General features: G+C 36.8%; 1 protein-coding gene across 1 annotated transcript; it reads left to right on the forward strand.

Annotated features, from left to right (window-relative positions):
• The first annotated feature begins 61 nt into the window (after positions 1–61).
• Positions 62–22,855, forward strand: LOC108576221 (protein gooseberry-like). Its single transcript, XM_017939175.1, has 6 exons — positions 62–116; positions 11,520–11,833; positions 12,263–12,392; positions 17,308–17,479; positions 17,636–17,920; positions 22,594–22,855. Exons 1-6 carry the CDS (start codon positions 62–64, stop codon positions 22,853–22,855), a joined length of 1,218 nt encoding a protein of 405 aa, XP_017794664.1.
• Positions 22,856–25,302: the final 2,447 nt, after the last annotated feature.

Here is a 25,302-nt window from a genome sequence, read left to right on the forward strand (position 1 = left end):
GTCTTTCGTTTTGTGGTGGCTTGGTGATCGAGGATCGTCAAGGACGACGACGATTTACTAGATGGCAGTCAGCACTCTCAACATGGCACCGTATTTCACTGGATACCCTTTTCAAGGTAGGTGTATCATGTCGTTTAGATGTTGAGACGGTTTTAGGGAGAGACTGGAGAGAGATTTGGAACGTGGTTTCTGGTGGAAATTGGCGGTTGGCGAATTTCAATGTCAATTTGGGAAGTGTTGTGCAGGGAGCTGATTGTTTTGCTGTGAAAATGTAGCGTGAAGTGTTTTGTAGCTTTGCCTTTAGTGGGATTAAATAGAGACAGAGTTGGAAAATTGATAAATTTTAGAGTATTGGGTTGGATCGAAGTTGAAGGGGATTTGAAGTAAATTGGGAGAATTGTTTAGGTGTTTGTAAGTACGTGTGGTAGTTTAATTAAACAGCGAAACTTGTGATCTGAGGTTTGTTACAGTGTGTTACGAGATTGAGTAATTTATTGTATTGTATAATACGCGCATAATTTCTTGATGCTGTGCAATATCGAAGTTTCCTTACTTCGCGTGTTACTTTCAATAGAATAGTTTGCAATCGATTAGTGTTAGTTTTATTTCCTGTGTAAGATTGATAATTGGATGAAAAGCAAGTTTTACAAGTATGTTTATGATGATTTTGCGGTGTCATCTTCGATTGAAATACAGCGTCGCTGAACTCACCTGGCTGAAGATTGTCCGACGTCAATGAAAATGCCAAGATTTCTACTTATTTCACCGTAGTACACATTAGCAAAAGTATTTTACAACATTTTATCAAATTTTACGCCAAGAATAAATAGAATAATTTTTTGTTCGGCATCACTCACTTTCAATTCTACAAAATTTTGATTTAAATTAGTAACACCTGCTTGAAAATTTTTATACAAGCTTCCAAGAAATCCTTATTTACATTGCTAAAACTTGATTTTGAAGTCATCAAACATTTTACAATTATCAGGTGCAAAAATTATATTTTGAAAATGTTGTTTTACTTGTTTCTACTTTCTTCATGTGTTACAATTATTTCTGTGCACTGTATTGCACTTATGATGTTAAATATTTGTTAAATAATGGTTTAGCTGTGTTATTAATTTTCTTGGAAAAATCAACTCGATAAAACCAATTGAAAAAGTCACAGAAAAGTTATAGGTACAGGAAGACCAAGCGACGCCTCGTGAAATCTGACGATTTTCAAGCGTTGAACAGTTTCAAAGGCACCAAGCTGCTCAGTTTAATATAAAATAGTGTATATCAATGTGTCAAACACCAGAAATGTCTATTTTTCGACTTATTCGTTTCTACTCGTCGTTTCTGAGATGTTCTCTCAATTTTTTATTCATTTGATAACATAATAACAACAAGAAATGCTAAAAACACTATATAACACACTATATCAATTGCAATTTCATGTAACATCTGATTCAATGCTGAAGTTGTATTTCATTGACATTGTAATTTCTTAGTTAATTTCCTGAGACATAAAAAGTAAAAGTGTCATTTTATAAGTAAACAAAACTACATTCCTTTTAATTTTGCCTAATAAAAAACAGTTTGCAAAGCAGAAGTCTCTGTATAAATTTTAGAATTGATATACCATCCTGTTTACTTTTCCATTAATTTTATGCTAATTAATATTACAACACTGTACCTATAAGTTTCTAGAATTATGTATATAAAAATATAAATGCAATTAACCATCCTAAACGCATAACCAATGTGATGCAACGATTTAACTTTTCATATTGTAATTTACACATACTTATTAAAGGAATTTCAAACTCATCATTAATATTCATGAATGAAATACAATTGTATCTAACAGAATAATGATCAAATCACTATTATGTTATATTATAATATTCCAATCAGAACTGTTTTTTGAGTCTTCAATGATCTAATTAAGATTAATTAAATAGTGTTTTCACATGACAATGATCATTTAAGAGTTCTACTAATATTTGAAGAACGAATTACTTAAAAATATATGAATTCACAATTTAATTCATCAATTAATCAAGAATAATATTATTTTATTCTTCTTGCACTTGTACTTTATTTTTATTTAACTTTTATCTACCGAAATTATTTACTTTTGCATTGCTATAATTTTCCACGTTATTTCAAGCACATTTTAATGAATTTTCGTATTCCAGGCATCAATTTTACTTCTTTATCTCTCTATTTTTACAATAATTCGTGATTTTGCAAATTCTCCTCCACATAAATAGCCAAACCGAATCATTTTTATGGATCACTGTAAACAACTGGTTATTCGAGCGACGAGGAAAACAAATTGCAAACAACAAAACGGGAGTAACATTGGCGTTTTGTACTTCGACGTTGATCTCCATTCGGAGTCTGTTTTACAAAGAATAAAACGAACTTTTACAGTCGATATTAATGGTTTTACGACGCGTTTTGAGTGAATTATCCTCCGCGTGTTAAACACTTCGTTTTTTTTTCCTCCCTCCATTACTTCAGTGACCTTCTTCGAATGCAATTTCATCTTTGCGTTAAGCAAACCGTTTAATTCCAGTTTGCGAAAGCAAGAATTAATTACAATTATAATTGAAATCTGCGGTTTCTGTCTGTGTACCTTTACAACGACGAGAACAAGAAAGTACGTATTCCGTTCTTTTGCTTTGTCCGATAAATATTAAAGGATGCAGATGAGATCTTTCTCAGGTAGTAATGACACTTTTTTCAGTTATTAAACGCTTCTCCGTTTCTTTTGTCTAATAAGTATCCTATAATTACACTTGAGCAATTTTTGTTTCGTTATAATATGCACGAAGCACCCAATTTTGTAATTAGAATTCGTACGATAACAAAAACCTCTAGATTTTCATACGATGAATGTACTTTTGAAATTAAAATTTCTCTGTTACGTTCAATTTTTATGAAATTAGCTTAAAAGTATACGCAAATCTTTGAATTCGATGTTTGAAAAAGCTTGAAAATATCTCGCGGCCCTAAAGTGAATAATTACGCGTCATATCATACGTGGATCGTTTGAATTTTTTCTCAAAAATATGCGATGTCTGATAAACACAGGTATTTCTCAATTAAAGAGACAATTCAGTGGTTGATGCTGCAAAAATCTGTTGAACCACTGCTGTTACTCATTGCACCGACATAATCAACCAGAAATTTGAAGAAGAAAAAACGCTACTAATCAACTATATTTCTACAACTAAGTATCATTAATAAGTCAGTGTATTTATAAATTGTTTAATATGTAAGTAGTTTATTTTTAAATATACGACATATTTCGTATTTCACTCTAATTCTTTGTCTCTCGACAAACGAAGACGATATCCAGGATTCAAATCCACAAATTTACAAAAAGCACCCAAAATTTTTGATAAGAATAAACAAATCTGATCTTCTACAAAAAAGTATAATTAGCATATGTATTTATTTCGACGGTGCATCTATAATATCAATACGTTCCCTTGACTTCCACAATTTCTACGCAAACTAAACTAACATCTTCCTTAAATATCAATTTTTTTTCTTTTAGCTGGTAAATAAAATGCGCTCAATAATTATACCTCTATCAATAGTGAAACATGTCTATAACACTTAAGTCCAAAGTAGTTAAAGATACTATGGTAAGAAGTTATGTTGTCGTGCTAATGTGCTGTTTTTTTTTTTCTCTTCTTTTGCTGGTATATATTGACTTTCAAATTCTTAACTTTATGATCATTTCAAGATCACATTGTAATATGCATGAGCATTGTTCCATTCGAAGGATAACGCTGTGATCGAAAGACTGTACATACGCGTAAGTGGTTCCGTTTAGCAAATCATGCAGCCGCTATTTGAAATATACTGTCGAGTAACTTAGTTTAAAAGCGATACAACCAAGTATATTTTAACAACTCATCTGCTATTTATCACGAAGTATTGTATTACAGGATATGATGATTATTTACGTTCGATCGATAATATTAAGGGCTCTGTAAAGTGTGAATGATTGTTGTAGAGTCCGAATGATTTCCTGTCTAAATTAATTTAAATCATTTGTTTATCTAGAAAATACTTAAAAAATAAAATACATAATCTTTAGAACACTAATTCACTGTACAACTGCTGTACCGAAGTCTCACGTCACAGACATTATAATATGATGATTTAATGGAAATCCACGTTTATGCATAAGGTGACTAAATTAATCTAAGCTACATATTACGAGATTCTGGACTGAATCCTGTTTTTCAGGATCTTAATAATTTTTTAACCACTGTTTAGGTTTGCTTCGCATTCGACAAGTGTCCTAATACTTATGAACGAATATGCGTCTCAAAATCCACACATAAAATGTGGCGAATTATTAATCAAAGCTATCTGCTTACCCAGAAAATACTAAAAGAACACAATCTTTAGAACGCTAGTTTATTATACAACTGACGTCACAGTACGACGATTTACATGAAATCCACGTTTATGCATGAAATGTGCCTATATTGACGAGCTCGCTACCTAACGTGGTTGAAACGAAAACAAAAACACGCGAAACCGTCTTATTGCCGCGCGAATGTCGCTAAAAAAAAAGTCACAGCCGGTGGTGAACACGGAGGATGTCGTCGAGGGGTTAAACATCGTGGTCGTTTGTTCGAGAACGCGTTCTCAAGCGAGAAAAGTTCGACTCTGTGGCAAGTCAGGCCATGCTCGTGGGCGTCGGAACGTGAAAGAGTTAAAACACGTAGCTGGAGCCGTGGGTACCTAATGTCTGATATCGGATAGGCCCCGGGCGACGGCACGTTGATTGAAGCCTTCGCAACTCGGAACTCACACCGAACGTTAAGTACATGCATCCCCTTCGGTACATGCGGATACTCCCACTCAGGTACACGCGACCACCTCTTCCTCCTCACGAACCGGGCTGTTTCCCTTTGGCTTTTCATCCGGCCGCCAGCCTCGCCATCGAGACACGTCCGAGCCGATTGTTTGCGCAATTCGTCATTTATCATACGATTACGAATGCCATTCGAAACAAAACGGAGTTGATCATTGATTCTTGATCTGGCGAAGGCCAGAACGGTTAACGAGCGGTTTGTTTTGGTGCGAGGCTCGCTATGAAAAATAGCTTCGAACGAGAGATGTTGCCGGCCTAAGGGTACCTGTCCATCTGAGAGTTCTTCTTTTTTTTTTTTTAGATCTTCAGGGACAATTTGTACGTTTTGTTTTTTCCGAAAATTCCGATATTTTTGATAGGGGAAATGTGAAAAACGTAATCTGCAAGGGAAGCAGTTTAATTGCTATCGATTTAACGTGAATGAAAAGTAACTACGTAAAAAATTAGATCATTTTTTTTAACTTTGAAAAAATTGTACCTGAAAGGTTAAGATAGTTACTTTTGAGAGTACTATGAAATAGCGTGTCCAGATCTTCGCCAACACTCTCGATACTGTGCTCACTGATAAACTTGACTCTCGAGAGAAACTTGTGATAGTTTTACTCTCAAATGCACAGGTACCTTTGGATCCACCGACACTCTTAAGCGGGTACAGTATTTTCATTGATCTGCTGTGATTTATTTGTTCGGAGAAATATTGAGAAACTATTTTGGAAGAGAAGGTAATAGAAAAATTTTTAGAGGTTTGCAGCACAAGTGGTTCCAATTGAACGTAATTTTACAAATGTTCTATTAGGTTTAAATCTAGGAACTGACTCGGCCATTCGATTACATCAACGTTCTGTTCCGTGAGAAATATCTTAACTAATTTAGAAGAACGTTTAGGGTCATTGTCATGTTGAAATAACCACTCTGTACAGATTTTTCCTTCAGCAAATGGCAGCATATGATTTTGCAAGATATTGCAATACACAAATCTATCCATAGTTTCTTTTACTTGCATTAACGGACCAGGACCGTTACGCGAGAAACAGTCCCATACAAACACACTTCCACCACTAACTTTTACTGTTCGTTTGAGGTATCTAATATTAAATCGTTGACCAATGGGAGTGTGGTCATTTCTGAATAAGTTGAACTTACTTGAATTTTAGACCACTCGGTAACAAACCAGTTAATTTAAAAATTTTTTAATTTTTGTCAGTAAGTGTGTATTGTTTTGAACAATTTTATCTTAAATTTTTTAATCCGCAAATGATTATATTTTGAAAAGTGCACCAAATTGGAATACTTGCCTTTGGAAGATTGAAGGAGATGAAGAAGGCACTAAAACGTGTAGGTGTAAATTCACCTAGTTTAGGCTATTTGAAGGTCAGTTGGATTATGATAAGTGGCACAGGGTATATCTTTTTCTGTAGAATTACAGACTGTAATGGGACAAGTTCAACGACCCCAGACATTGCGTGATTTCACTGAAAAATGTGAAAATACAATGATAAAACATAATAAGCTAAATGCTGGAAAACACTGTCTTAAACATCTACCGATGTTCCTAAATCCTTTGGCCACGAATTTTCCAGAGACCCAATATTATAAAAAATATTAACGACAGATTGGAAAGAGATAAATCTTTACGTGATCATGGAATGCGTGAAAAATGTAATAAATATATCGGTGATAATAGGTTAAGAAGAGAAAATTAAAATTTGCAAACTTCAGCTTTATAAGAAAATGATATTTAATAACCAAGAAAAAAGAGATCTGATAAATCACTTTTGTACATATAAATTTGGCAAGTCAAACACTTATTAGAGAATTTCCTAGTCAAATGGTATTTAACACATGCCAGCACTCTTGGAAGCCGTTAGCCTGAGGGTAAATTTTAATCATGCGAGTTGCGTCGAGTGTATTCAAATCGGGGAAGCCCCCATCGCGTCATATCGGCACGATCATGGATATTAGCGTGATCGCCCACAATCAATTATCTGTTATCAATAATTCATGCTGAAAACTATTTTCTCGATCATTTCGAGCAGATCGGCTCTCTTTTATCTTTGCTACAGGGTGGTCTTACTCTTGATACGAGATACAAAGTTTTTCAAGCATGTTAACGAACATCGAACATTTTTGGAGAAATTCTCTCGAGTAATTTTATCGTTTGTACCTTGAAATTTAGAAAAAAAAATATTCTGAACGACAGTTTTCCTAATTATTTCGCAATAAACTAATTTAATTTTCCTAAAAATTTCCATTGATATTCATTTCCATAAACTGACCTCCTTTCATATTAATTTAGGTATACTGAATACAAATCCTAATTCTAAAAAGTTCATTCACATTGTAGAATAAGTTTCTTCCAAATGGTTAATAAGCGATTGAATAAAAAGGTATCGTAATCACCTCTGCAATAAAGATTCCTCTTTTCGTATGCATATTTGTATCATTGTACCATTTTAATCTGCAAGAATTATGAGAATCATTTTCCAACAGTCCTCGTAACAACTGTTTTCCCGATTGCTACATTCTTTCGTCGATCTTAAGTATCGACAAGTATCAAATTCCGCGGAAGTATTATGGAGATGAAGCTGATCGCTCGAATAAAACGCGTACGACGCGGAAGAGAATAGGAGCAGAGCTAAAAGCTCTGTTCGCACGGTCGAGTGTTGAACATTCAGATCCGTGATTCAAGTTGTACGATTGTTCAAGTCCATAAAAGTTGCTTGAGCGCAAGTAATGAATGGTGTACGAAAACCTCGCGAGTTATTAAAGATGCATATGCAACGCACACCTACGAATTCTTAGGCTCGACGCAACAAATGAGAATTTTACTTCCCGCTTGTTCCCATCGCCACTGTACACGATTTTCGCTAATTAGCACCGAGCAGAAAAGTTTTTCACGAATTGCATACCACGATTCAGTAGATCGATGTAGTCTTATATGTTTATACGGTATTAAATAAATAGGGGAGACCTTAAAAATAAAATGGCATAACTCTGAAATTAATATAATTAACCCTTATTTGGGTACCCGGGTACTTTTGCACATTTTCTCACTTAAAATATTTGGTCTCCCGGTAAAAGGTACATTTTTTATCTGTTTGCTTCAAGTTTAGAATTTTCTTATCAGAAAATTGGACGATAAAGTAGACGACAATTGTGGCTATTGAGATAAGGGTTAAACAGAAATTGAAAGCGTAGTCATGAAAGTCACAAAACTTGTTACAAAAAGAAAAAGAATATTCTGTAAATAAGATTTTTCTCGTTACGCAGCAAGTTACTGTCCATCAAGTGTCGATAGAGATGAAAGAAAATCGGTCCAACGCTCGATATCAAATTTAAATCAATCCTATATTGTATAAATTAGTACACATCTGGTCACTACACCCGCAACGCTTAGACTCCACTATCAGTTTCACGGTATCCCTAACGTTTCACCGGTCACAAGTTAATCCACATCGGTTCGCAGCTTTCGTCGAATGGTTGTTTCGTAACGGAGCGCGCACGGGGGTCAGTTATGCGGAATTTCACGTATTGTCGCGTGAGTCGGGGCCCCACAGGGACGGCCACGACGGGAAATGGGCCATCCTGTTCTGGATATCTCGCGACTCTCTTTGCGCCCGCTGAGAGAAACGGAAAGCAACAAGGAGCTAAGGGTAGAGTGAGAGGGAGAAAGTGGGAAAGAGATGGAGTCAGCGGCGGCGGTCGGCGCCTTTTGATCTTGCCTGTAATCCCGTCGGGCCCCGCGGCCTCACTGACGTCATGAGTGGTGTCCGACGGCCGTACGTACGCGACGATCCCGCCTAAGTGTGCGGTGTGTGCGTTACACGTGCTTGTGGATATGTCCTTATGGGCCATCCGGATCCCACGGGGTGGGGGGATGTAAATCTCGCGGACTTGATGAATGACGAAACGGGACTACTTTGGCGGCACCAGAAACAGCCGGAGGACCGCTGGTGGGGTGCTCCTTTTTGAATTATGCCGTGGTAATTAGCAGAAGTTTTCGTAGCAGGTGTTACCGGGGGTTCTTGTAACGACAGGTTCATTACTTCGTCGCGATAATTATCAATTTTTAGCGAGTTGTTAGCCCCGTTCCTTATTTGTGCTCTGCCATTAGAACGTATTACGGACTTTCTTGTATCGGGGACGTCGAAGTTATCGTTTAATTAAATCGTCGAATTTTAATATTTTCGTGAAATACCGGGACACCCGTTACGTTGGTGTACAAAGTATTGCATGATTTCAAAGTTAACGTCATGTATTGGGAAAAATACACATATGTTCAACTTAGAGATTCTGGAATGAATCATTTTTTTTAGAATCTTGACGATGTTATAATAACTTTCGCGTGTGAGATAAGATTATATTAAAGTTGTAACGACAATGAACATAAGTAGCCATTTTCGAATCGAAGAGTAGAATATCGAGAAAATGTTGAAACGTACTTTTTAAATTTTTTGCCATCGAATCGAAAAGATAAACGGTGCTGACGTATTCGTGGATTTGAACAAGGTAGAGTTTGATATTTCGTCCAACACTATTCTAAAAGAAACGAGACCTCGTATTCGGGAAGACTTACGAGAATAACTACGAGAGCAATGCATTGGAAACAATGGTTCTTTATCGCATCCAATTACTCTTGTGCGTCGTAAACCTTAGGTATATCGCGGTAGTTTGCCATGAACCTTTTGCTGTTCAACGACACTCTTTTTCTCGTTTTAATGCAAATTCGCGGTGATTATAGGTAGAAAATCTTTGGACCGTAAGAGAAATTAATTGAGTGCGACAGAAGTGTAAGTGATTTACGCATGCCGCTACATCCACCCGTTATAATAATCTTCGTTTGTTATCTCTTTTATCGCAGGATGAATTGGGTTTTTATATTATTAAAATTTGTTCCTCTTTTAATACGTATCTCATATGACATTTTAAATAATTTTTGTAGTATCCGACAGGTATTACTTGTTTCAAAATTTTGACGTATTGGTGAAAGAATTGTCGTGGTTAATATTGTACAGTAGCGTAATCCTTCGCGTAATAATGCTAAAATAGAGTCTGTGTTACACATGATGATGTAGGTGCAATCAGAGCAGTAACGCAATACCATAATTGATCACCGTATCCATCTTAGTAATATATCACTGGATAGCACTTGATGAATTTACAACATTAGAAACTTTATTATTATCATTTTTATCGTGATTTCGTTATTATTTTTCGTATCGAATAAAATTTTCAACTTTGTTCCTATTATTTTATTAAACTCTATTAGTACTTCTTATTTATCTAATTAAGTCTGGATAATCTCGATGAAATTAAACATACCTACAACTGTCATAGTAATCATTTCTAACACTGAAGTCTCACTTCAATCAAATCATTTTTACATTACACATACTGGATAAATCGCTTTTCCCTCCACGCCACCGCCATGCTGCTTGCACCATACACATTACCAGGCATTCAAATCTCCTTACCTAGCCAATACAAACATCCGATGTAACGTAGAAGATCGCGAATCTGCGTGTGCACGAATGTCTTTCCATCTTTTGCAAACGTAAAATATAACACGTTATGAAAAGTGCAAGATGTAGAAATCTAGAAGGGAGAACCAATCATTGGAGAGAAGAGAAGGATAGGTTGTGCAAAATATGCAAATTAGAGACATGTAACTCTCGCCATTCACAAGGGAGCACCTTCAAGTGTCACTCGGTGATTTTGATGAAATTTACGTGTGATGTAGTTCTCGAAAAAATATTTGACACATATTTTTATGGGCCAACAACCCTCGAAGTTGTCAGTGTCGAAATGAAATAAAATAGAATATATAACATCTTATATAAATGCGCGAAAATACAATATCACCGTAATTATTGCGACCACTTTGCACTTTAGGTAAATTTTTAAACGAGAAGATTCTGAAAAACGAACTCCATCTCTGCGTGTATTTTCAAGAGAAGAGACTTGAACGAAGGAACTTCATCCAACTAAATCCTGACTCGAGTTTAACCACTACATGCAAAACCAGAACCATGACACACGACACGTCCTTTTTGCAGTTCTCTACTTCGCGCAAAGTCTCATAGTGGACCTCGTAAAAGGCCACGAAATTGGCAACAGCATCTTATTTCACTTCTTTCCTTCTTCTGGAGCTCCTCCCTTCTCTTCCAAGCCTCGTCAAAGGGCCACCGCTTCTTCTCGGCCTCTTTTTCACCAACATTTAGTTATCCGTTCGTGCAAAGATGTTTGCTTGACTTCGTGATTATAATTACGATAATTAAAGGGAACGCTGATTACAGGTAATTAGCAGCAGTTGAACTGTACCTCGCGTGCCACTGGATTTTCTGATCTGTCCAGGCTTATTTGATTGTTTTTGTTACTATTAAGTTTGAAGCCGTTCTGAGCCTTCTGTGTTTGCGTAAAATTATTTTCAAGTAAATTTCGTTCTCAAATCGTGATTTCAGAGATCAAATGTTTTAATTATTACAGTAGAAAAACGTCATTATCGTTTCGAAGAAATTAACAATCTATCTCGCGATCGTTCTTCTGTAACTAATTTAAAATGAATCGACCAAATTTTTTTTATATCACGTTCATCTCACATAAAGAATATATTTATTTTTCCTTTCAGGACAAGGCCGCGTGAATCAACTCGGAGGTGTTTTTATTAATGGACGTCCACTACCAAATCACATTCGCTTAAAAATTGTAGAAATGGCGGCAGCTGGCGTTAGACCATGCGTAATCTCGAGACAGCTAAGGGTTTCGCATGGTTGTGTATCAAAAATCTTGAATCGATATCAAGAAACAGGATCGATTAGGCCAGGTGTAATCGGTGGCAGCAAACCACGAGTCGCCACACCCGAAGTCGAAGCAAGAATCGAGGATATGAAGAGACAAAATCCCGGAATATTCAGCTGGGAAATTCGCGAGAAACTGATAAAGGTCTGTTGATAACGTCTGTATGGCATTATTAATCTGAATTTAACTTCTTTTTCATATCTTGCACGGTTTCTCAAATATTCACGATAATATGAAAACTCGTAATTTTTTAGAAGGGGTGTTTTCACCCCTGGAAACAGAAAATAGTTTCGTAATTAGCGTCACTTGAACTACACTCCTGCAAAGTCTCAAATTTTCCTGAATTTTCGGGTTACCAAACTTCCCTTGTCAATGATAAATTTGTATATCAAGATGCATGATTTATGCAACAGTTTAAAACGTATTATTGTTCAACAAATTTTCGAGATACCTTTATATGAATTTTAAATTTTCGGTTAAATAATAAAATTGCACAGTGAAAGTAGTAATAGTAAGAAAGTAAAATGTGATTGTTGCATTAGTATGCTAACTAGTCCAATGTGGTTCTGCCAGCAGGATGGTATTTGCGACAAAGCTTCCGCGCCCTCAGTTTCCAGCATTTCGAGGCTTCTTCGCGGCCCTACGAATCAAACTCGTCCTGGAGATGATCCTCGAAGAAATCATTCCATCGATGGAATACTCGGTAAGTTTACCACCTTATAAAATTTTAATTCTAGAATACCTAGAATGTTTTCTTTACTCCAAATAACGTTTTAATTCCAAGATCTCTTATCGCAATTTTGTAATTGAAGCAAAGAGATTTCTCACAAATTTTCGAAAGTGATACGTGCAAAATTCGCAAACAGCGTCCTCGTTTTAGCACCATATACACTATTCCGCTAGCGTAATGAAATGCTTGAGGTAATCGAGCGATAAGCGTAATTACAGCATGCAGCTACGTTAATTGAGTTAAGGTGACCGTAATGATAAGTGCCGCATACATATTAGCAGGATTTTTTACTGTAAGAGGAAAGATCGTGATTTGCGGCTGCTTGCTTATGACAATACTACTGTGCACAGGAATGTTTCTTCCCTCTTGTCGACAATGTTCAATGTCTTTTGTAGATTTGAATTCGATCTCAGATTTCGAAAAAACCAATTTAGATTTAGATTTATTGTTAATATATGGATCATTCGTGGAAATATAATTCATCGGCCATTTTTTCTCTTTTATTACCAACTATATACTGTGTAATTAAAAAATGCATGATTTCAAGAAGAAAAATGAAGTTTTCCTAAAAAACTAATAAATTTCTCTAAATTCCATTCGGAAATAAAATAACACAAAAAATATTTTAACACAATACAAATGGAAGAAAAGTAACGCAAGAATGCTTCAACATAATTTTGCCATACGATAAGTCATATTTTTCTACACGTACGTTAACGCAAAAAGAATAAAATAAAATCTCTCATAAAAGAAGAAAATGAACGAAATTTTAGCTATTTGAAGACTGAATAGTTCCGAGGGCAGGAAGATATTAACAGAAACATAGGTTCGACCGGCGACGGACGTAAAGGGGGGTTCCTCTGTTTTTTATTTATTGGTGGCGGTGAAGCTCGCGAAGAAATATTAGGCGTCCCGTGGTGCGTAGATGTGTTGAGTTTATTACCTTGGCGGGAAGATTTAGTTTTGATTAGATGTACGTCTGGAATTGCGGCCCGATGTAAGAACGCCTGGGATGGCCTACCTGTTGATCAGTTTCCACCGCGCCGCACACAAATCTTCATTTTGTCGTCCGGTCAAGTTGCGTTGCACAGGCTGGCTCTTGAAATCTAGAATGCGTTATAAGTATATTCTAAGTGAAATGTTGCATGATTCGGCGAAGTTTATATTCCCACGATCATATTTCCTTCGAAGGAAAATAACAGCGATATAACTGAAGGATAGAATTGTACGTAGGTATAGGTACTTTCTTTTTAATATACAATATCCTGTGTAGTTAGGTATTTAGTTTACTGTACGCATAAATCGATTCTTCTTACTGTTCTGCAGGTATAAGGAATTTTAAACGAGAAGTATTTCGTGTTTCGTGTTCGAAACTTCGTTTATCCTGCGCGAGGTTTTGTGGGTAGACTGAAACTCAATTTCTCGAATTTAAAAAATCCCTTCAGAGATATATTTCGAAAGGTTCAAGCTACCCGAAAATGCAAAACGCCAAAAATGGCAAAATTCGTCATTTTCTAAGCGAAAAGCTCCTCAATCGCAGCCGTTGGTTTTCACAGGTTCTCGTCGATAGAGGAATTCGTATAAATAAGAAACGAGGGAATAATATCGAAAAAGGAAGGAAAATGTTTAGTGCGAAAATTAATATCTCTGTTTTATAGCATCATTTGCGCGTTTCATACTTAGCATTCTATATTTAACGGTCGTAACCAACTATAATCACTTTAATAATCAGAAAAGATTTGAAACGGTAGCTGTGAACACTATTATCTAGTAGTACTAAGTGAATGGTAATCGTACATTAATTACCGAATCAAATGTTTTAATATATTAGCTGCATACTCTTCTTGTATCAACTAGTGAATAAATCTGAGAAATTTTAGCGCCCAGTATTTTAACATTTTTAATATTAGAATAATATTTCTTTGTTTAATTATCCTTTCCTTTTTCTGGTTAAAAAAATATTTCTCCTTAAAATTGAACGTGTTAGTCCAACAAAAAAAAAGTAGAAACAGAAATAAACGCAAAAACTCCAGTTTAACCCTTTCGCTGCGGCAAATTTAAATACGTAAAGTATGTGAAAAATTGCAAATTTTTAACCGCGACTGTCAAATTTGTATCCTTTTAAAATTTAATTTATCAAATTAAGATGGACGCGTGTAAAGGATAAAATTAAGTATTAAATTAAAATGGAACTGTGCAAAGGATAAAATTAGTATTAAATTAAGATGAAAGTGCGCCAAAAGGGCTGCAGCAGCAGTACAGTGATAGAAAATTTTCGAAACGCCTATAGGCGCCAATACGTAGCAATGAAAGGGTTAAGAGGGTAAAGGTAGAGCAAAAAGGGAAGATGCAGAGACGAAAAGGTGGAGCGCATATACACACGCGGCGTGTGGTCTCCCGTGTACCGTATCCGGCTGCCTCTAATCTTACAAACCGCCAACATCCAGTGCCAGCCTGCCGTTTTCTTCGAGGAACAACAGGCCGCTCTATTGATTTAGATGTTTCGCTGATCTAAAGTGGTAGTCAAGCGAAACTGTCAGGGATAATGATAATAACTGTCTACCTTTCTCGACAGTAATTGTTTACATGGTTTTGGACGATTAACTCTTTGCGGTTCTCTCTCTTGCTGTGTACTCTTGTGATTCATCACGGGGTCCATTGTGTAACAACATTGTTTTGCCGATGCGAACAGTTCGTGATATTAACAAGACTTTTTTTTTTCTTGACTTTCTTTCGGCTGCGTTTAGAAACATGTTACAATTCAATTGTACTTTCATATCTGTGGAACTAGTAACATGTGTATTTATTATTAAGTTAGTTATTTAATGTTGCATTGACGACCACGAAAAATTATAGAAAAACAATTCTACTTACACACAATATGTAAATTAGTTAGACGTATTAAATTTCTTTAATCAATTTTGGCTATTTGAAGGACCACGTGAGTCAAAATGATCCATTAGCAAGTTCTTAAAAATGTGTTTTTATGTAACCAAAGCGTGATTGAAAATTAGATTCATGTCGATACTTAATGAAACGAAAAGAAACAGATAAGAATTGTTTGAAAAGAATTAATTAGATAAATAAGATATGAAGATTCAGTTAATGTGACTTAAGTTTATAAAGCTTGCAAATCAGTATATCTCCTTTCATAAGAATAAAATGTAAAATACAGGTGTGGACGCGAATACTTGAAAACCCCATTGCAAAGCACCTGAAAATGTTGATAATCTTTTTCAAGAAGCATAAAACAGGCAATGTTATAAGAAGCATAAGTTTTGTTTGAACTTGTGACTCTATTTTCTCCACTTTCAACAGATGACATTTTTCAATTATTGCAACTAATAAATCACCTTTCCAAAGCTTCACTAATACATAAAAATTGCAAAAAAGAAAAGAACAACTTCTTCACATTTTGATACCGTTATATGTTTTCTGAAATAATCGATTACATTGAAAACTCTTATTCCATCGAACACGTTAATTCACTCACAAGTGAATCAGGGATACACGGTGATCGATCAAACACATTTTTCACTATTTGCTGAAACAAACCGCGATATTGGCGAGCGTTGACTAGCCGTCGAAAGCGTGAAGGCTTTGAGAAGTGGCCAAGGTGTTCCGTTCAAGCCGTCAGAAGGATTTACGGCTGCGGCGAGGTCTTTAATCTCGACGAAACCGCTGTGCACTTCGCAGCCTTGAACTTCATGAATTCTAGCTGACGTTCGCACGGGTGCTATTGATTTAGATGTACCTGCACGTCGATCGATCCACTTAATTCAGGAAATCGACGCGTGAAACATTGAATCAAGGCGAAAGCAAAGACGAAACTGAAATTAACATAGATCCCTCTTATCTACGTAAGAAAACCCTAAACTACAAAATTCTTTACCTAATACACAACTCGAGGTTAATTTAGAAAATTTCAAATGTGGTACCGTTTTTGCAATTCAAGCTTTTTTGACCAAAATCAACGCCTGTCAGGTGATCTAACAGAATCAAGAGGTATCGGAAAACGATGAAGGAGGAACGATCTGCGAGTCGCGTTAAGGAAAAGAACACGAAGAAACGAAAAACGGTCACGTTAAAATAGGCGCGTAATTACGTTGTCATAAAACTCGACGTCGATTGGAGAGACGAAAGAGTTTCCGGTATGGACCAGAGGCTGGGTCAGAAAGGAAGTGTATCTCGTGGCTTTCGTTTAGCTCGGGTGGGACGGGACATGTCAAAGAACTTAATTTCTTCGCGGCGGACCCTAATTTCTCCGGTGTTTTAGTTTAGTATAGGTTCGGCTGGCACGGCTGTAATCAGGAGGGTCTTAATGGTAGGTTGCCCAGTCCGGCGTGTGAACTGTGGGCGTGAACGACTCGCTTCCTATCTTCGGTATCTGACGTGCAGCACGTGCTGGACTGGAAGACCTTCTTGCCGCTATTAAGAAGCGTGCTCCGTAACATCTCTCGGATCTCTTGGACCTTACCGTCGATTCCTTTCACTGATAAGACGCCTTGCTCGCGCGTACCGAGGAATTTCCAATTCCTTCTCTTCACGTGGCACACCGAAGAAAAGGCCGGTTTCCGTAATTAATTTTACCATGCGCACGTTAGGCGGCGGGAGAGAATCGCCGAGCGATAGGCAGTGATATATGCAAATCAGGCTTTTCGCTAGAATAGAAAATTTCCCTAAAAATGGGATAAAGTGTGTTCGTATGTGCCAACCTCTATGTGCAAAATTATTGAAATAAAAAGAAATGATTTAGTTTGTATTCTCGTCGCTTAATTACCTTCTCTAGCTAGGGTGGTACGAGAAAATTTTTATGAATACTCGAGATGAAATAATTTTTTTCAATTTATCTCACACTTATTTGCATTTCGTTACGTTCGTCTTTCAGGCGGTAGCAGTGGCGACGATTCAGACACAGAAAGCGAACCAGGAATTGCCCTGAAGAGGAAGCAACGTCGAAGCAGGACTACATTTACCGGCGAACAACTTGAACAACTTGAAGCAGCTTTTCACCGAACCCAGTATCCAGATGTTTACACCAGAGAAGAATTAGCTCAAAAGTAACTAATTATACGTCTTATTTGCACACGTACATTTAACATAAATATGCATAATTATCTGTACCAACAAAAATAACTTTATCATAAAACATGAGCAACCAAAATATATGAATTTTCGGAAATAAAAGCGAGGTTTCCTTCGTATTGTTGCTATAGAACGAATCTGACGGAAGCTCGCGTGCAAGTGTGGTTCAGCAACAGACGAGCCAGGCTTCGCAAGCAACTGAACAGTCAACAGTTGAACGCTTTCAACACAATGAGCTTGCAATCCTTTCAAACACAGCACTACGGTAGCAGTGCTGAAAGTTATCAGAGCTACGGCCAAGCATCGGTAGCTGCGGCCGCAGCAACCACGGCTGGTTATCCACAACACTACAACTATAGCGAGAATTACTATGCTGCTCAGCAACAGTGGCCAAGGCCGACCGCTGACAACTATGGGTAAGTTATAATTTACTAAAGAAGTTTTTTTAGAATAGTTGGAATAACGCTGAAGATTATAATCGGTCTATTATGCCTCATAAGTAAAATACTAGAAGAAAGGACACTAATTGATAACAGATATTTTTTTTTAAATATCATTCATTTTATACTTATTGCTTTAAGTTGACCAAAGCTATTCTCTGTCTATCAAATAATTCAAGTAAATTTTTGCATTCATTTCATAATACATTTCTCTAAGTAATTGCAAAGTTAATCATATTCTGACATACTGGACAGATAAATATCGAAACATTTGAAGATCTTTTTTATTTAAATTAGAAATTTTAATAAGTTTAATATTTATGAATGGCTCAAATCTCTATCACCCTTAATTATATTCTTGCTAAACAGAGGGAATTTTCTGAAACATTTTTCAGACCATAAGAAAAACAGATACATTTGGAATAGTCTTTTTAAACAATACACATCAACCTGCCACTGCTGTAAGAAGCATAACAATATCGATTCACTTTTTTAAAGTAACAAACCTGAATGGTTAAAAACGACTAATTTCATATTTTAAGTGTTGAAATAATTACCGCCAAGTATCAAAATTAAAATATGTACTTACATACGTAGAGAGAAAGAGAAAAAGTGTATTTCCGATAGGCAAACGAAAACGATCTTCCGTAAAAATGATAAAATTACATTATTCTATGAACCAGTCAATATTACGTGCTATAAAAACAAGAGTGACCGAAGGAAATGTCGACTTGTTCAAAGTCGAAAGCACAAGAAGAAGGACCCCCCACGAGGCAGGGTCCAGTGTCGAAGCAAAGTGCACGTTGTCCGGGTAGAGATACATTATCCCGGACGTTTAAAGCGGGCGAACCACTCAGAGGGGAAAGCATAGTAGAAAAAAGGAAAGAAATCTGGGAGATACTCGGTGAGAAGAAAGAGCGAGCAGTCTGTGCTCGCAGGGTGTTTCGAACAATTAATTCAGCCATTGTGGCGTAATAATAGGTTGGCGAAATGTTCGCTTGCTGCAGCGTGCTGTTACACGCCGAGTGCAGAGGCCAATTCGCTGCAACGCTGACCGCAAACGATGAAAGTCTTAGGAGAAAGACGGACAAATGGAAAAAGAAAGAGTAGCGGCAAACCATAAGTGGACTCTGAAAACTAGAAAGGATAATGAGGGAGGAAAATCAAACTAGCGGAAGGTATTGCATCTGTTTTGGCAAATTTAATATTTACAATCATATTTATCTCATCACTTATTCCCTTATTTACATATTATGTCATCCTGAAGATTCCCGCGGTTTCAAGCCGTTCATTTTGAAAAAATAATAATTTCCATAATGTTCGATACACTTTTGCAATCTCGCTATCATATTTAGAAGATATTATACGAAATTAGTTTTTACGATAATTATGCAGAAAAGTAATACGCAAAGAGGAGAATGAAATAAGAAAAAACGATAGCAAGGAATGAAATGTATTAGTGTTTTACAGAATAGAATTTAATTAGAAAATAACTGATACCTTCCACAGCCCTCGCTCTTTTCACTTTCATTAACGTCTCTTTTAATATCACCCAATTTCACCTTCGTTCCAATTTATGCGAAACCCTGCCCACAGAAGAGGCCAACAAAATGCATAAAGATATTAAACGAGTAACTCCTTGAATTGTTATTCGAGGCTTCCGGGTTATAACTGTGTCCGATGGTTATTATTATAAATTCCAGCAATTCGCCAAAGTTGCAGTTAGCTTCGTCAGAGCCTATACTCTAATAGAGACACGCTAATAATTTCTGATTAATAGCTGCCATATCGGGTGTCTTAATTGGTCAGCTGTTACCCTGATGAGACTAATTGCAATATTGACAAAACATCGAAATTTAATAAACATTGGACTAACCCGGAAGCCTCGAATGATCGAACAATCCTTAAAAGTCTCATGAGTAACTTTTTCACTGCATCCTGAAATTATAAAGATTTCATCAACTTGCTGTGACGAACAGAAGGTAAATAAAAATTAAAAACACGAGATTCTCTTATATCTATAAAGTAAGAAAATAACAAAATTGAAAAGAGTGCGGAAAAGCGGTGGAAATAAAGAGCATACTAAAATCCTTCGTATCTATAAAGCAAAAAAAAAAAAAAAAAAATAAGACATTGATCGAAAAGCGAAGCGGATGAAAGAGTGCGGAAAAGCGGTGGAAATAAAGAGGGAGCGAAGTAATGGGAGGAACAGGTGAGATGAAGGTTTTGCCGTAGAGAGTGAGCGGGGAGGGGGAAAAAAGGAGGAGGGAGGAAAAGAGAGTTGTTGGCTCAGAGAGGTGAAGCGGTCGAGACCCCACCGACACGTTTTCTGTGTGGTCCTCAATTATGTTGCTTCTTCGGCCCCCGTAATGAAACGCTACTGGCTAATAATCCAACGCGGGTCTTGATCTTCGCCGATGATCCAGCTTTAACCGGAGGACTTCGCGGCCTTTCCTTCACCCCGGAAGCTATTCGACCTCGGTTCGGCTGCCTCTACGAATTCCTTCGGCCCGGGACATTACCACCAACATTTTTCATTCATTTTATCGTCCGCTGAAGCTCGTGTACATACTACACGCGTGCAGAAATATTATCAAGCGAGATTATGCACTATGCGATTCCTCCAACTAATATTATCAGTCGTTGCTTTCGTGATGCACGAGTTTTGTGGCTTTCATTTGCGTTTAGTATGCAACAATCTTCGTGCTCCTTCCTTTTCTTGGTATGCGAAATCAATTTTTGTTTACTGAATTGGTTTTTTCAGGAGTTTGTGCATATGGAAATGTATCTCAATTTTTTATGGAGAAAAAATATTTTCAAGAATTTCTTCTGCATCGATAAATTTTTAATACGAATAAACGAATGTGGAAAGAAAAATATACAGTGCTACTTAAAAGTCACAAGTTGGCGTGAATTTTTTGTGGAGAAAAGATACTTTCGAAGATTTCTTTTGCGCCCATAAACTTTCGTTTGAAAAATATCTTTTGTTAAAGTATCAGAATTAGCTAAAATATTATGGCGACCGATTTATGTCAAACCTTGTATATAAAATATAGAATATAAATAGTTTAATTTTCTTTAGTTATCTTCGTCCTTTGATCGTTACCGCCAAGACACACCTAAAACTCTACCAATCCCAGAATAAATAAATGATCGTGTTCTAAGTATCGACGAACCAACGACGAGTCAACTCGTCTTCCCCAGTTAACAAATGAAATCGTCTAAACCGCATTACGGTTCAATCAGCAAGAAATCCAGTTATTCGTTCACTCGCAAACACCTTCTATATACAAACCAATCGAATCTACAGGATTGTCTAGTCGTTCGCTTCTTGCTCCGCCGGCAACGAACATCCTTAATTTTAGCAAGCGTCAATTATAAATTATTCATTCTATCGGGGGGTTCACCGGAATTCATTAACACTTCCATAGAAATAAATGTGATTTGTGGCCGTGGTCGGCTAGGGGAAAATAGATTCGTAAACCGGCTACGGGGACAGTCGATAAATCCTCGGTGCGTCGTCTCGAAGGAGGAATTAAGAGAAGACGAGAAAGGACGAAGGGGCGAAGAAACGAAAAAGAAATGGAGAAAAGGTGAACACGAGAGGATATAAGAGACGGAGGAAGTTGAGAGAAAGAGAGAGAGAGAGAGAGAGAGGAATTAAATGGTTCCAGCATCGGCACGCTTTAGGGTCCTTAACCGTGCTGCTGTGCCGAAACGGTCAAAAGGGCCGCTACTCCGTTTTGAAATCGGTTGTTGGCAGCCTCGACACGCCCTAAACGATTCGTACTCGTACGTGTGCGAGTGTGAAGCTTGTGCGCGGCCGGTATCGGCTTGCAAACGAGCAGCAAGCTTTGATTGCACGGCAAAACGAGGGAGAACTGGCCGGCGCGGCGGTTACTTTGAGATTCGCGAAACGGAAAGAGAATTTCATCCAGAGGTTATGCGCGCTTGGCGAAACTGCTCCGCGTTAATAGTTTGATACGGTCGCCCCCCGTTCGCCTGAAACCGCCGCGTCGTCGACCTGCTTTACATTCGGTGTAAAACGAGCATAAATTCGTTGCTTTCTACGCCGGTGATCCTTGCGACCATCTCGCCTTAGTCCGGGCTTTATCGAGACGGTTTTTAAATACGCGATCAATGAATCCACACGAGATGGACGAATATTTTGCTTAATAAGAAAACGGAGGGCAATCCAGATTTGTTGCGAACAACTTTCCATTTCTACCATTTTTAGCAAATACGCTCTCGTTACTCTTCTTTCAGAATGTCCACTCAAATTTAAGTAATCATTGGGTAATGCAATTTTTAATCAAACAATATTACTGTAAAGAACTTTCGTTTCGAGCTTGTGCAAAATCCTGCTCTATATTCAACCGATAACGATTTCTACTATTTTTATCAAAGAATCACTCGTAACTCTCCTTCCAGAATATCCACTGAAATGTAAATAATCATTCGTAATGCAATTTTTAAACAAACAATATTACGAAAAACACAGCTTCACAGTAACACGGGGAATATTCCTTTCGGAAAGTACGAGAAGTCGTCCTACGACTGTAATTACGATGATTAACTTCGCCTCTCTTTACCCTCGAACAGACTGAAAGAAACGTTCGTTGCAGAGCTCTGTTATTTTTTTGTTGCAGGTTATTCAATGCCTCTCACTACGGCAGCAGCAACCTCGCCTCTAACTTAACTTCCAGCAACCTGAACCTGGGCAGTTTAAGCGGTAGCGTCAGCCCTACAGCGTCGAATATGAGCGCCTGCATGGTTCAGGGCGCATCGTCGGCAGTACCAGCCTCAACAGGGATAAATCATCATGTGACACCGCACAGCCCTAGCGAGGCGAAGAGCGGCTACCCCTATTTGGGCGGAATAGAGTCCCAGGTCTGTGGCAGAGTTCACTGAACCGTACAGTACGTTTAAGATGGCGAAAAGAAGGAAACAGTAATGGAGTAACTGAAAATTTTTTACGTTAAAGTAAGAGAAACTAACACAGGAGAAATACCTTCTTTGTGAGAAAGTATGCTATGAGAAAATACATTTAATGCAAAGGATATTAAATGTTATTGCAATATTTTATTGGATCATCGTGAAATTTCTTGCGGTCTTTGGTCGTTCATTTTGAAGATAAACGTAACTTTATTGAAATTAAACATTTTTCGTAAAGTTTAATACACTATCTTAAATAAAAATGTTTAATTTCAGAGAAGTTTAGTTTTGTTAAAAGAACGCTTAAAAGCGCGGGAATTTTCAGGATGGCCTAATTTCTATTGGATTAATTTAAGAAAAGATAAGGGAAGTTCAAGTGCTCCCTTTCTTTCTCTCTCTGTCTCTTTTAACATTCTAAATTATAATTTCAGCGCTGTCACATTGCAAATATGTATATAACGTAAAAGTAACTATTTGATTGTATATATTACGAGAGCATACATTGCTTTTTTTCTTTTCTATAGAAATGAAATGTATGTATATTATCTATTAGCGTTGAATTATCATAATTGCGTTTAAGACTTTGAAATTTTATTCGTTCCTCGTAAGGAACGCCTCTAAAATGTCAAATGTATGTAGAAGTAACGTATTTATTCATTAGTACATGAATAATCGATGTTAACGAATTTATTACATTCGCTATAAAAGAAGCTTGACAAGAGACGAAACTCTGCCTTAAAGTTAAATGTTCAAAGATTCTGAGGTAAAGTAGAATAAAGAATACTCAAAATAACCATTTTTACGAAATGTTGAAACACAGATGTTTGATAAAAAAAAAAAATTGCAAAAAAGTCTCAAGGTTTATTAGTGAAAGAAAAAAAAAAGGTACACGTTCATTATGTAATAGAAAACAGACTTTGTAATCGTAATTTAAAAAGCTTTCTACTGCTACACGAAACCTGTTACGGTAATAAATTGAATTCCTAAGTGTAATACATTCTTGAAAAGTAAAGATCGTATCATAAACGGTATATTGCAACACTCTTAATTCGCCACGATTTATATCACTTTAATGAACGAAAAAGGAGAACGATAAAGTAAGATACGGTTTCTAATTACACCTAAAATATCCTATTAAATCAAATTACATGCATTTATTGTCGGTATATTTTCGAAGGAATTCATTTCAAATTAGACATTCCATCAAAAGTTCCATATTTTCTAGCTTTATCTTGCCTTCGGTCTCGTACATTAGACACAAAATTGGATTATCTCGATTGCTAATGTTGAATTATAAATCACAACCGTTTCTTCAACCGAACAAAGTGAATTTTTGCAAATTCAATTTCACGTGATTTACTACGTTCTACTTTAATACAGCAATTTATAATAAAACGTGCCTGCAGATTTATCACACCTTCGAATGCACATCGACACAAGAATAAACACTACGAATAACTTATAGACATTTCGAACAGTTCAAGCATCGTTGAATTTGTACGAAATCCAACAAAAGGAGATTAAATCTTAAGAAAAACGGAAGATTAAAGAAACTTAAACTTTTAACTGGGGAGCTAACTTGCCAAAAGCCAAATGAATTACGACTTTGTTCTTTTATATCTTAAAAGAACAAATTATGTATCAGGTTCAAATTAACGTGTGTCATTTTCGAAGTTCCACGACGAGATAACTCGTCTTGCACGCTAGAGAAGCATTCCGCGACGACAAGTTAACTCGTCATCTCCTGTTAAAGGGTTAGTTATCTATCAAGATTAGCTTCTTACCTACTTTTCTTTACCTTATCGTACCGTACATGTATCACACAATACGAAAGTGCCTACTAAAATCGACACAAATGTATATAATTAATCCACGCATGCATGATCCACTAGCATCTCGATTTTTACGACTAATAAATCCTTGTCTAACCAGAAACACTAACCGAGTAGTTTACGTTAAATATACTCTAGCCAGTTCACGTAGATGTTTAAGCAAGCAGCTCACTGGAAGTCTCCGAAATCGGGGGGGGATAGATTCGTACGTTATGACAATTAGTAATTAGACGAGTTTATTGTAAACAAAGTGCCTCGGTGTTGATGTAATGCCTTAGAATTGCCTTCTTTTTTTTCCCAGCGGGCTAGTTGGAACTACATGATCAAAGCGTTGTTCGTCAAAGGAAGTTGATCGAATTTACATGATAAGCAAGTTTGTACATATACATGCAAACTTATTTGATAAGAGCCTGATTATAAAAACTGGCGGCGTTGAAAAATTATTACGAAGCATGGTTGTTCGGTTACCGAGGAAAAAGTTGTCGTTTGCTACCTCGTCGATTGGATGATTTATAAAATGGCCAGTTAATTAGAGGTTGTTGCGTACAAATACCTACGATTTCATTCGATGCACATAATATTCTTGTAATT

The sequence above is a fragment of the Habropoda laboriosa genome, unplaced genomic scaffold, assembly GCF_001263275.1.
Source record: "Habropoda laboriosa isolate 0110345459 unplaced genomic scaffold, ASM126327v1 scaffold212, whole genome shotgun sequence".
NCBI lineage: Eukaryota > Metazoa > Arthropoda > Insecta > Hymenoptera > Apidae > Habropoda > Habropoda laboriosa.